Source organism: Carex rostrata, chromosome 11 (assembly GCF_964058835.1).
Source record: "Carex rostrata chromosome 11, lpCarRost1.2, whole genome shotgun sequence".
Taxonomy (NCBI): domain Eukaryota; kingdom Viridiplantae; phylum Streptophyta; class Magnoliopsida; order Poales; family Cyperaceae; genus Carex; species Carex rostrata.
The window spans coordinates 2,075,838-2,089,935 of NC_135928.1; the positions used below are offsets into that span (position 1 = coordinate 2,075,838).

At 32.7% G+C, this 14,098-nt stretch overlaps 1 protein-coding gene across 5 annotated transcripts in view; it reads right to left on the bottom strand.

The window, feature by feature from the left end:
• Positions 1–2,566: 2,566 nt before the first annotated feature.
• Positions 2,567–14,098, bottom strand: part of LOC144562170 (uncharacterized) — an 88,066-nt gene continuing 76,534 nt past the window's right edge. The window contains exons 2-3 of one of the 5 annotated variants that reach the window (XM_078311344.1): positions 3,404–3,474; positions 2,567–3,157 (exon numbers count right to left, since the gene is read on the bottom strand). In XM_078311344.1, coding sequence (XP_078167470.1) covers positions 2,717–3,157; positions 3,404–3,460 — 498 coding nt within the window. In that variant the 5' untranslated portion in view covers positions 3,461–3,474 and the 3' untranslated portion in view covers positions 2,567–2,716. Of the gene's footprint in view, positions 3,170–3,403; positions 3,527–14,098 lie in introns of those variants that run through there. The other 4 variants (XM_078311341.1, XM_078311343.1, XM_078311340.1 and 1 more) reach the window with 4 other exon arrangements.

Genomic DNA, 14,098 nt, shown 5'->3' on the forward strand with positions numbered 1-14,098 from the left:
ATTCTAAAGATGGTTGAGGAAAAACTCGGATTGGAGAAGGAAAAATTCATGATGACAAGGAAGGTGCTGACTGATGTTGGAAACTTGTCGGCTCCTACGGTGCTTTTCATCATGAATGAGATGAGAAAGAAATCGATCAAAGAATGCAAGGCAACCACCGGAGATGGCCTTGAATTTGGGATGCTTCTCGGGTTTGGACCCGGACTTTCAATTGAGGCTGTTCTTCTTCGTTCAGTTCCAATTTAATAGCTGGTGTTAGCAGAATGAAGGAAATAATTGATTTCAATCGTATGATATCATTATTGAATAAGGAAAGAACACATTCTTTCAACTGTTTAATACAAAGAATATAGCATGCTCTTTTCCCAAATTTGTTGGATCGTATTTGTTCTATTTCTTGCTTAATGGCTACTTGTTCTTTTTATGCTTCGGAAGCAACTGTGTACTTTTGTACTCTTCATTTTTGCAGTGTTTTAAATTGTTTTGTTATAAATTATAATGTTGTATGCTTCATTTTTTTTGCTTTCCTGCAACTTCAGTTCTGGTCATTTCCAAATTGTGCTGTATTAAACTTTGAGTCTTTGACTAATTATCTTATGTTCAGTTAAAACATAAAAATATATATGTACATGTACCAACAACAACATCAGGAACAATTAGAGAGCATTATTTTTACAAATACAAATATAAAACAATAATAACAATGATAACATCATTCTTAATTTTAGTAATAATAATAAGATCAAACCAATGATTAATTAAGCACGATTTGTCAAATTTTATAAATCTAATTAGAAGTCATGGTGCTTTTATAGATGCGTTTATTTTAGATCAAGTATATAACACTGCCGTAACATTGAATCATTCCTTATTTTTTTAATTATTCTTTCTAAACAGGCACACTCTTCTGTATTATCAATTTGTCAGAATATCAGCTCATAATGTCATTTTGTGCGGAATAATTTTTCACTTTTTCAACCAATAAAATATTCTCATATGTAATATGAGGATGTCTTCATATCCAGTGAAGTTTAGGATAATTTAAAAAAAAAAAAAAAAAAGGTTCACGATAATAAGGTCTGTGAAAACGCAAATTTGAGAATAGATTTTGCTTTACTTTCTGAAATGATCGAGAGGATCAGTTGGGATCCTTGGGGCTCATCTGGCTGGACCTCCTTGTGATACAACACTCAATAATAAAAATAATAAAACTCAAAAGTGTGGATTTCAGCCATAATAGATGATAATATACTCAAAAGTTAAAGATGATTGGTGCACAGGGGCTTTGTACCAGTATTGGTACAGTAGTCTCTATTGTTACAATAAGTATTAAAATTATTTGTTTAGTTCAATATTAGCTCGTTTTAGTGCAATTAGCATTAAAAGACTCTTTTCCACTTATTGGATGTTTTATGGTTTTTTAGATATATAAGGCTGAGAATTTTTGTAATAAATGTAACGTATATATATGTCGTAGGTGTTGCAGTTAAAAATAGATAGATGCATGCAGAAATTTAATTTTGATTTGGTACTAGTTCGTATGAACTTTCGGAATCATTACTGTTATAGTAAAATGCATTTGGAGAAGATACAAATCACAAGTTTGTATAAAAAAACTTTTTTACTATGACTATATATAGTTTTCTATACTATAATATGATTTTTTTATACTTATTAAAAATATTTCAGACATTCAGTGTTATAAGCAAATAATGGGCCGATCATGAACTGGGCTTTATTATTTGGACTACAAACCAATGACTTTTGTTCTTATAATGCTGTTTTGGGCCTAACATGTTTTGCTTGGGAAGATGCGGAGCTTCATTAACATTTTTTTGTAATTACTTTGATCTCAAATAAATTAAAAAGCATAACCGTGCTAAATTAATTAATTAGCCTTGAGATAATGGGGCTCGTCAAGATATATGTTTCAGTAACTCAGTACTACAATGAGATTTTACAAAGTATTGATCATTTGAAATTAAAGTGTTGCCATGATTTATAATTTATTTTGATTGCAATTGTTTCGTTTAACTTGTCCTTTCATATCTCATTGCTTTGTGTGACCAGATATTGTTGGGGTTCATTTGGTAAGTAATGCAGCACCATCAATTATTTTGTAGAAAAAATAATTTCTAAATCTTAAAAGATGGAAGGAGCTGATGAAATTATTTCTTTACAAAATTTTCAATTTATTATAACGAACTATTGAAGATTTAAATATTTATATGCTTCAATCTGACAAACAAGTGCAATTTTCTTTCTCTGCAAAAAAGTATTAAAATGGGAGTGTACTTGTAGAACTATTGAGATAATTATAAACGCATAATCTTGAGATTAACAATTATTTACAAATGTGCATGACACGAATTTAGTTTATCCTTCTATTAGTGAAATATATAGTAGGTATTTTTCTTACTTTTCAGAAAGGAAAAAAAAGAAGCTAAGTTTACATCCCTGGGATCATATAACGAAATGATATTGTAATCAATTATTTGCAGAGATAAAACAATCACAATGTTGAATATTTCAATATTAGTTATGTAGACAATACATGAAATACAGTATGATCAAAAGATATATAATAAAGTTATTCATTTCCTAGTACAATTAGCTAGTAGGAGCAAATTCATCGATTGTCTAATTATGTCTCCCAGAAAAATGCAAACTTTAATCGAATAATTAATTAACAACAACAACTGAATAGTGTTGATCACTAAATTGATAACTGGTTTATCTCAAGCCACGGGCCACAACTCATTGTTCGATTCATCTTCGACCTCTCGTGCACACTATCCATGGATCTTCTCCTAAGCGAGTTTTTCCTTGCAATATCCCTCATGGTACCAGCGAAGGAGAGTTCAGGGTTGAGCCGAGTTGTTTTATTAAAGTTAGAGCAAAGAGAAATGTTTGATTCTAGCGCCTCTTCCATGGTCATATTTGGTGATCGTTTTGCAATCTCCTTTATTGCCTCAGAGCAAATCCCACAAACCCACTTGCCGCAGAAGATTTTTCGCACTCCTGAAATGAATGCAATGGTGCACTCCTCTGACATGCCACAACAGTCGCACTTTATTAGCTCTATCTCGGTGCTTTCAACTGTACATTTCTCGTTTGGTATATCTGAGAATGCGCGCTGAAGATCCACATCCTTCTTCTGCTGCAAAAACTAATCACTTATTAATGATGTTTCATGTATCATTGAGTAATTAGGAATGACTTGTCATATGCAATACTTGTGGATATAAAGTACAAAACAAATGATAGAAGAATTAAGTAGCTAGCTACGATATGACACTGCTCATTCAATTATGTAAATACATCATTACTTCACTTAATTTTCATTTGTTAAAAGTAAAAACTACTGGCTTAATTTATTATACACACACACACACACTCATACCTTTGGTGGAAGAAGACGCTGTTTACTCTCCTGTTTGCTCATCGGTGTAAACTGCATGTAGTCTTAATGAGCTTGCTACCTCTCACTCACACACAAAGCTGGTTTGGCCTTGGAGAGAAAACTTTTTTTTTTTTGAAAGACGCCTTGGAGAGAAAACTGCAGTGCATGCCCTTCCTTTTATAGGTGCATGCGTACATCAACTTGTGCAATTTGCTCATTGAAAATGATATTTGTATACCTTTATATCGCTCCTATATATGTACGTAGCTTCTTTTAATACCATAGATTGTTTTACTTGTGCTTTCTCAAACAATATTCATATTTCCATATAGTTTCTTAATTTGATTCAAAATCTACAATTTAAGTGCATCTTTGATTTTGAAATGTATTTAGTACGTTGGGAGTCAATCATACATAAATAAAAAAAATTACAAAATTCATTGTTCTTAAATTCGCCCTGGGTGCAATTGTATTTTTTGTAAAAGCCAACAGAACTGCTTATATCAATATAAATATTGGAATTTTTCACTCTATTATGGACTAGAAACAATCAACAACAGGGGCAGATCTAAAGCCAATCAAAAGGTGGCTAAGCCACCCTATGATTTTAAAATATTAGTTATATATACTAAGATTTAATTAAATTTTATTTTTTTGAAACATTTTTATATAGTCCAGTCCCCTTATAAATGATCACATGTTTACTTTAATCTAGTGATAGAGTTTACTTTAATCTAATGATCACATGTTTACTTTAATATATTGAGAAAGGATTCAATTCCCACTAGCCGCAATTTTTTGTATTTTAATATTTAGGAAAAGTAATTAACAACAATAATTTGCAGGGGAGAGCCACATGCGACCAGGTTCAAGAAAATTTTCAAAAACATACTTCTAACTATATTTTCAGAAGAAAAAAAATTAAGAAACATATACTTGAGTTACAAAATATATAATTATAAAATCATTTCTTTCATAAATTTTGTCATATCCTACTAAAACTAAATATCTTAGCTCCTCCGGGATAATCGAAATTTTTTCATAAACCATAATTAAAAATAGAATTTTTAGGGAACCAATAAGATTACTTTTTTTTTTCAAAAACCATAAGAACCGTGGGAACGCCACGGTCTGTGTTTTTTTTTTTTCCAGACCGTGTGGTTCTCACGGTCTTGGGAATTTTTTTTTTTTTTATTTCTTCACACTTGCACGAAAATTGTCACAGAAGATCCGCAATTTTTTTTTTTTTTGATTTCCAGACCGTGTGGTTCCCACGGTCTACCCAAATTGAAATCAAGACCGTGGGAACGGTCCGGTCTTGATGAATATATCTCAAGACCGTGGGAACCCCACGGTCCGGTCCCTATTTGTTTCCTTGGCACGATTACCTCCTGCTTCTTCCTTGTCGAGTGAGTGCATCTCTTCCCCATTTTTTTCATCTTCTCTCTTTTTTCTTTCTTCCTTCCTTCCTTCAGTTAAATTTTTTTTTTGTACTCTCATAATTAGTGTGTTTATTTTTTTTAATTACATAAGTTTGTATATTTTTGAAAGAGGAACAAAAAGAGCTTCAGATCTACAAATTTCGTTAGGTATGTATTTGATTCTTTTATTTTTGATAAATAATCTGCAATTATGAATAAATGAGTAGAATAAATTGTTTATGTAGTAATTGTAGTATAAATAAATGGTTTATGTATAATTTTTTCTTTTTGTAGTATAAATAGTTTATGTGTATTTTTTTTATTAGTATAAATGGTTTATGTTGTAATTGTAGTATAAAAAAATAGTTTATGTAGTAATTTATTTGCATGTAGGTTTCTTTAGTGTAATTGTAGTAATTGTTGGATGATTTATTTATTTGCATGTTTTATGTAGATGCATGGTTTATGTGCATGTAGTTTTTTTTAGTGTATATGCATGTAGTTTTTTTTAGTGTAGATGAATGTAGTAATTTTTGGATTATTTATTTATGATTTATGTAGTAATTGTAGTATAAATAAATGGTTTATGTATAATTTTTTCTTTTTGTAGTATAAGTAATTGTAGTAAGTTTATTTTTTCAATGACGATCATATTTTAGGTTGTAAAATTGAAAATGATATCGATTATTGATTATGAATTTTTTTTGTTCAGATAATGTCTCAAGTGATAATAAATGTTTATTATGGACGCGAAATTTCAGACGCACCGACCTGCACATTTCCTGTTACTAATTCAACCAGTCTTCATGAGCTAAGAAAACATATATATGTTAGCATTCATTTGCTCCCTAGTCAATTCGATCTGACAATCAAGGCTCGTTTGAACACGGCACCACCTGGCTCAGCGGAAAAATACCAGTTATTTAGTGTAGACGAGGAAACGATATGGCACATGATGCTTGAATATGCCACTCCGGTACTGAATTTTAAACTTCTTGATTTAGTGGTTGAGTCAGTACCAGTTGATAGTCATACCAATTATGACCCATATCCGGGTAGTGTACCTGGAAGTAGTAGAGACACAACGGTGTCTGATTCACCCATATATTGTGATGACCCACCCGAAATACCGATAGTGGATGATTTGGTAACTCGTTTTAACGAGATGAATAATAATACTAGCTCAGACACAAACTCTGACCTTGGTGGCTCAGCTGTCGGGGAAGATGATATGGCTGAAATGGAGGATCAAATTAGAATGCAAGATGTAATGAAGGAGTGGGTAAATTCTATTCCCTTTATTAATCGAGGATTGCAGCATCCTTTTCCGGCATTTAATGACGATGTGCCGATGCCGTACAAGGATGAAGCATTTTTTGGTTATCCACCCAGAATTGACGGTCAATTTTCAATGGGACAGATGTTTAACTCCAAAGCCGATCTTAAATCCCAGTTGGGTGCATTTGCCCTAGATAATAACTTAGAATTACAACAACAATATACCAATCGTACTGGTTATGTAGTTGTATGTAGAGCAGAGGGGTGTCCATGGAAGGTGTACGCAAAAACCACTGAGACGGGAAATTGGACAATTGCAACAAACCCAGACGAGCACAATTGTTACAGTATTGCTTGTAAAGTAGATAGTCGTCAGCTGACTGCCAGGATGATTGCAGATGTAATCAAACCTGGTCTAAAGGAGGACCTAGAGATGTCAATTAAAGCATGTCGATTTGCAGTTAGAAATATATACAAAATGGTTGAGCCTTCATACAACAAGATTTGGAGAGGGAGGGAGTTGGCTATTGCTGATTTATTTGGTTCTTGGGAAAAAGCCTACGAACTGCTACCTTCCTTGCTCGGTGCAATCCAGATGTCTACCCCAGGAACAAAATACGTAATTAAGCACGAACCATCTACAAAAATGGGCATCCGTATTTTCACCCGTGTGGCATGGGCTTTCGGTCCATGCATTGAATCCTGGCCATATCTCCGACCAGTTATAAGTGTAGATGCTGGACACCTATCCGGCAGGTATAAAGGGAAATTATTCATGGCATGCGCTTATGATGCAGAACAACAATTATTACCAATTGCGTTCGGAATTGCGGATGAGGAGAGTTCATCCAATTGGGGCTGGTTTATGCAATTTGTACGTGAAAATGTTGTCGGTCCTGGTCGGATATGCGTTATATCAGACCAGCATGCTGCAATCCGTTCAGTGTTTGATAGACCTGATTTAGGGTGGTGTGAGGAAAGGGGTGAAGCAGTTCATCGATTATGTTCTCAACATATTGCATCAAATGTTTACAAGTTGTGCAAGGACCAAATTATCAAAAAATTATTCAAGAAATTTGTGTGTAAGATGAAACCTTGGAGGTTTTATGAGGGTATGGATTTGATAAAAGGCAGGAGTATTACTACTCATCAGTATGTCATGTGGTGTGGCAAACGGTTGCAAAATCTCGAAGAAGAGCCTTTGCAACTCCATAAGTGGGCACAATGTCATGACGGAGGCCTGAATAGGTGGGGTATAATGACTACAAACGGATCAGAATCCTTGAATAACGTATTTCGAGTGGCTCGCCAGCTGCCTGTAACAGCAATAGTTGAGCGCACATTTTACAAAATTGTGGATTGGTATGTGAAAAGATGTAAGGTCGCTCAACAGTGGGTTCAAAGAGGAATGAGATTTTCACATAACATATTATCAGTTTTACAATATCGGACTTCAAAAGGATTAAAGCATGTAGTGATACCAATGGGACCCAACGTTTTTGAGGTCGTAGTTCATGATGGAGTCGTCAGAACGGTATGTCAGCTGTTTACTTAAATTATCAGTTTAAATTTATAAATGGTAACATTTAATTATTTTAATTTATTTATTGTAGGGAGTGAAGGGAGACATGAAGTATGAAGTTAGATTTTCATTTGGAGAGAGGGGAATGCCTGTTTGTCAGTGTCAAAAACCGCAATTTACAGGCATTCCTTGCGACCATGTCCTAGTGGTGTGTTGCAAGTTACGTCTAAATTCGACGAATTATGTAAGCCACTATTATAGCGTTGAAAATTATGTCAACACATGGAGAGGTAATTTTTCCGGCTTTGGTAACGCCCACAATTGGCCATTTGAAGCTGGAGCACCCACAATCAGGCCGGACCCAAACAAAATTAATAAGGGTAGGAGGAAGCACAAGAGAATTCTAAATTCTATGGATGATATGGAAGCTCGAATTAGGCCTCGCAGTGCAGTACATCGTCCAGGGGATCAAATAGAACAAGAACTTCAGGTTGGAATTTACATAGTGAATAAGTGAATATTTTAATTATTTGATTCATGTAAACATTTTTTTGTTATTATTTCTTAGGAGCAACTGGTGGAAGACGAAAAAGCGTATCTGGTCCACGTCCAGAGGCATCCTCTATGTATGCAGAGGCAACTGCTACACATGGTCCACGAAGAAGCGTATCCGGTAGTCATCCATCTGGTAGCCAAGCAGAGGCATCCGGTAGCCGTCCATCTGGTAGCCAAGCAGAGGCATCCGGTAGCCGTCCATCTGGTAGCCGTTGGAGTAGAATATTCAGACGTGGTAAACACTGAAAAAATTTGTAGCTGTTCTGACCTTTGCCCATTAATCATTAAAACTGTACTTATCTGTAACATTTTCGTATAGAGAACTATTTGTCACTGTGCACTGTGCACTCTCCTACCGGAAGATGAAAACTATTTGTCTCGGGCCTCCATCTCTCCACGAGAGCAGTGATCAACTCTCTATCAACCTGGCAGTGGTGGACTTCGACCATCTGATACAAACCTAAATTCTTCAAACCTTCTTTCATAGTTTCATGGTAGTCAATGTGCATTTGCAAAGCTCCAGGACGCAGTGCATGATCAGGCTGGAACAATAATTTTAATGCAAAAAAAGTTTAACGAAAAATTAAATTTCAATTCAAGAATTTAATAAGTAAATTTAAATCCAAACCGATATTGAACAAACACCTTTACAGATGCCGCATGTGATTGATGTTGTGCATGAGGCAACTGTAATAAAGATTTTTCACTTCTTTGCATTTTTCACTGCAATATAAATAAATACATACAAAAAAAAATTTAACATTCAATATTGACATGCATAACATGCAAACCCAATCAAATATTCACATTCATTCTATTACTTTACATTATTTATACTAAAACCACTTATACTACTTAAAAAACAAAATAAAAATAAACCATTTATTTATACTACATGCAAATAAATCATGCATGTACATTAACTATGGAAATAAATAAATCATTTAACAATTAGTACATGCAAATAAATAAATCACCCAACAATTACTACATGCATACTAAAAAAAACCTACATGCAAATAAATTACTACATAAACAATTTATTTATACTATAATTACTACATAAACCACAAATAAATAATCCAAAAATTACTACATTCATCTACACTAAAAAAATTACATGCACATAAAACATACAAATAAATAAATCATCCAACAATTACTACATGCATACTAAAAAAACCTACATGCAAATAAATTACTACATAAACCACAAATAAATAATCCAAAAATTACTACATTCATCTACACTAAAAAAAACTACATGCATCTACACTAAAAAAATTACATGCACATAAACCATGCATCTACATAAAACATGCAAATAAATAAATCACCCAACAATTACTACATGCATACTAAAAAAACCTACATGCAAATAAATTACTACATAAACAATTTATTTATACCATAATTACTACATAAACCACAAATAAATAATCCAAAAATTACTACATTCATCTACACTAAAAAAAACTACATGCATCTACACTAAAATTATACTTAAACCATTTATTTATAATACAATTACTACATAAACCATTTATACTACATAAACAATCTATTCTACTTATTTATTCATAATTGCGGATTATTTATCAAAAATAAAAGAATTAAACACATACCTAACGAAATTTGTAGATCTGAAGCTCTTTTTGTTCCTCTCTCAAAAATATATAAACTTGTGTGATTAAAATAAAAATTACTCTAATTATGAGAGTACAAAAAAAAAATAGCTGATGGAAAGGAGGAAGAAAGAAGAGGGAAGAAAAAAAATGGAGAAGTGGCGTGGGGGAGAAAGCTCTCTGTCTCGGGTGGGGAAAACACAAATTGAAGGCCGGACCGTGGGAAGCACACGGTCTTGAGAATTGAAGGCCAGACCGTGGGATGCACACGGTCTTGAGAATGCAATTTGCTAAGACCGTTGGATGCACACGGTCTTGAATTCAATTTCGGATTTTCTGTGGCAATTTTTGTGCAAGCGTGGAGAAATCAAAAAAAAAAACAAAACAAAACAAAATTTTTGCAAGACCGTGAGAACCACACGGTCTAGAAAAAAAAATGACAGACCGTGGGGTTCCCACGGTTCTTATGGTTTTTGAAAAAAAAAAAAGTAATCTTATTGGTTCCCTAAATATTCTATTTTTAATTATGGTTTATGAAAAATTTTCGGGATAATCTGTCAAGCATTGTCAATTACTTTCCACTTATGATGGATGTGACCGATACAAGTCCCAAAAGGTACCTGAGGCCCGAGTTTTGATAGGACTTGCCGTTGTTTTTCACCAAAAATGTCATATCAGAAGCGACATAATTAAAATAAATTTGCTTCAGTTATTAGCAAGCCTCTAAATAGCTAGCTATAGCGGTTTTGGACCCAGAAAGCTAAGTTACGGGCTAAAACTGCTCTAATCAAGCTACGACCGCTATAGCGCGTAGCGGCAATAGCGGCAATAGTGGTCCGCTATGCTACATGGGTTATGATTTTGCAATTTTTTTTTTCTGAAAACATGATTTTGCAATTTTAATGGGCCTTAATATCTAGATTGTTTTTTTTTTTACTTTATTAAGCTATATCAATACAATGGAACATGTGCGGGCTATACCGCTATATCAATTAAATTTTGTATCATGCATTAATATATGGTAGTGGTATATTTTGAATATAAAATATATCGATAGTTTTTGAATTAGGGATATTTTGAATGACAATTTGAACTTTGTATTGGTTTAATATGAATAATATTAGAACTTCTTAATTAATTTGATATTTTTTTTCTTGATGAGACATTTTTACTAGGCAAAGCCTTCTATGGACATAAGGACCTATTTGTAAAATGAACATATTTTTATTTTTAAAGTTCAAACAGTCGATCCGAACCGTTCATCTTGTTCTCCATATTAATATGTGCTTGGAGACCAAATTTTACATTTTTCTGATTTTTTTTTACTATTTATTAAGATGGGTACAAAATTCAATGGTCTGAATTTGATATTTTTTATACCCATCTTAATAAATAGTAAATAAATTCAGAAAAATGTAAAATTTGGTCTCCAAAGATATATTAATATGGAGAACAAGATGAACGGTTCGGATCGGCTGTTTGAACTTTGAAAATAAAAATATATTCATTTTACAAATAGGCCCTTATGTCCATAGAAGCATCACTCTTTTTACTATTAGTAGAAATATAAAATATAATTTTTGAAATAAAAAAACGCTATTTATAATAGCTTTCGCTATAGCTCCGCTATTCGCTAAAGCTTTTTTTTTTGGTCTCCCCGCTACACTGCTATAAACGCTATTTAGAAGCTTGGTTATTAGTGATTTATGCAGTTTAAATAAATCATGTTAAAGTTAACCTAAAAGGGATATATACAGGAGATCATCAAAAGAGTTCCTGGAAATCATAATTAAACTATATATATAATTATATCTATGAAGTTCATTTTATTGAATAATTTTTATATATGCTCCATGATTAATATATACTTATTAATATGCAGTTGATATATCATGATATGATCAATAAGTTTCCTTGTTCATTTTTGCAATATGAAGAATTGCAATTTGTGATATTGCGGCTATGAAATAGGAGAAAATGATTGGAACATAGGATCATGACATCTCAGTACCTTTTTCCTAAAAGGCGAAGAAAAGTTATGAGCTGATCATGCCATAATTAATTTTGATGCATTGGATCTGTTCACACTGAAAATGAAATGCATTTATTAGTTAATTGCTTTACAAATTCATAATTCGAATGCACTTTATTCACGCAAAAATTAATCGAGTTAATTACTTAATTTGCTTAATTAATTAAACGTCCAACTTTAATCGAGACATCTTTCTCCAGGAAATATTAACAATTTAATTTGTTGAAAAGTTTATTGAGAAAAATATAACTGATTAATTATGAAGAATTTACATGCAAATTTAATAGAGGCATGCATTTTTCTTATATTTATTTTCTTAAAATAAGGGCTTCTATAGATTTTTGGCATCTAATGTTTTTTTAAAATGTATTAGAGACAAAGTTCATAAACATTTATATTAGGTATATGATTCAACTCTTATTAATTAGTTCTAACTACCTGTTTACCACGTGAGGAACATATAATTATCCTTCTAATTAATAAGAATAGTAATATTAAAGGCGCACCCATATGTATATATAAATACCAGTACATGCATTTGAAATGAAATTGGCATGTATGTCTATCTATATAATCTATAAAGATGGATAGCCTGTGATGGTTCACGAGGAAGAAGTCGGTATTTTATGTTATGATCTGTTTTCATTAAAAAAAAAAATTTAATAAAAAAAACACCTTCGAACGGGCTTATATATATTAGCTCAAGTGGATAAAAGGTGCCCTGGACCACCTTCATGTGTGCATTTTTTTAATATATACATCACGCATTATTACTTCAATTAGAAAAACCTATTAATTTCTCATGCATTCACTATCCCGTGTATGTGATCCTTCATATTGCAACTTGACAATTTGAGACTAATCAGTGAACTTTTACTGTGCAAAATTCTCTTTACCTTGTTCATTGATGTTGGAGGTTGGACAAAAATTTTATTAATACCATTTCGAAAAAATAAAAACCACTGACATTGAAAATTTTGAAAAATATTAGGGCCTTCAATTCAATCTGCGGCTCTATTTTTTTTTTTGGGGGTGCAGATTGAATTGGAGGCTCCTCAAAAATCTAATTATAAGTATATTATAGTGCATTTTTGGGTTTTTGGAGGCCTCCAATTCAATCTGCGATCCCCCAAGAATGGGGCCGCAGATTGATTTGGTGGCCTTGGTATTTTTTGAATTCTCCATAATTTGTGGTTTTTTTTTTTTACAATGATATTAATAATAATTTCGGGATGTTGGATGTACTTTAGATAATTCGTATATATTGTTTTTTTTTTATCAAAAATCACCAGATCTTTTTAACTTCCTACAGTTTGAAACTGAGCCAATCATTTGATCATGCCTAATAATTTATTACCAATGAAAAATTCGATCCCTTTACCTTTTTCATTTCATATATACGTTGTTTTTTCTTCAGAAATCATTATTTAATTACCGAGCAACTGAGCCAATCAATGAAAAATAAAGAAAACCATTTTGTTTTTTGAGGAAAAGTAATATATTAACTAATGGGCGTCTGGAAAATATGTTAATTTTGTGGTATTTAGATTTGTTGTAAGAATAATGCTGGGATTAATGTTTGTGCAAGAAAAGTGTAAACATAATATTTTAAAATTTTAATTAAGGAGAATCCCACACAATTACGTCTGTCTGATGTTCCTATATATATATAGAGAGAGAGAGAGAGAGAGATGGGCTATGGTGCATTGCAATGCATAGGCCATGGTGTGCATTGGATCTTAAATCACCGATTCAAAGACCAAATGACCGATCCAAACCGTTCATCTTGTTCTCCATATTAATATGTGCTTGGAGACCAAATTTTATATTTTTTGGAATTTTTTTACTATTTATTAAGTCACTTTGAAAATCGCTGATCCAACGGTGACTGTTTGGAACAGTAAAATAGAAGCCACCGTTGGATCAGCGATTTTCAAAGTGGCTTAATAAATAGTAAAAAAATTCCAAAAAATATAAAATTTGGTCTCCAAGCTTATATTAATATGGAGAACAAGATGAAAGGTTTGGATCGGTCATTTGGACTTTGAATCGGTGATTTATGGTCCAATGCACACCATGGCCTATGCATTGCAATGCACCATAGCCCATCTCTCTCTCTCTATATATATATATGAGTAAGGCTACGGTGCTATGGGTTGCATAGAGGGCTACGGTGCTACGGCTCAATATTCGAGTTTTTAAAATCCTAACAGTCGATTCGAACCGTTCAACTTGTTCTACATATTAAAATGTGCTTAGAGA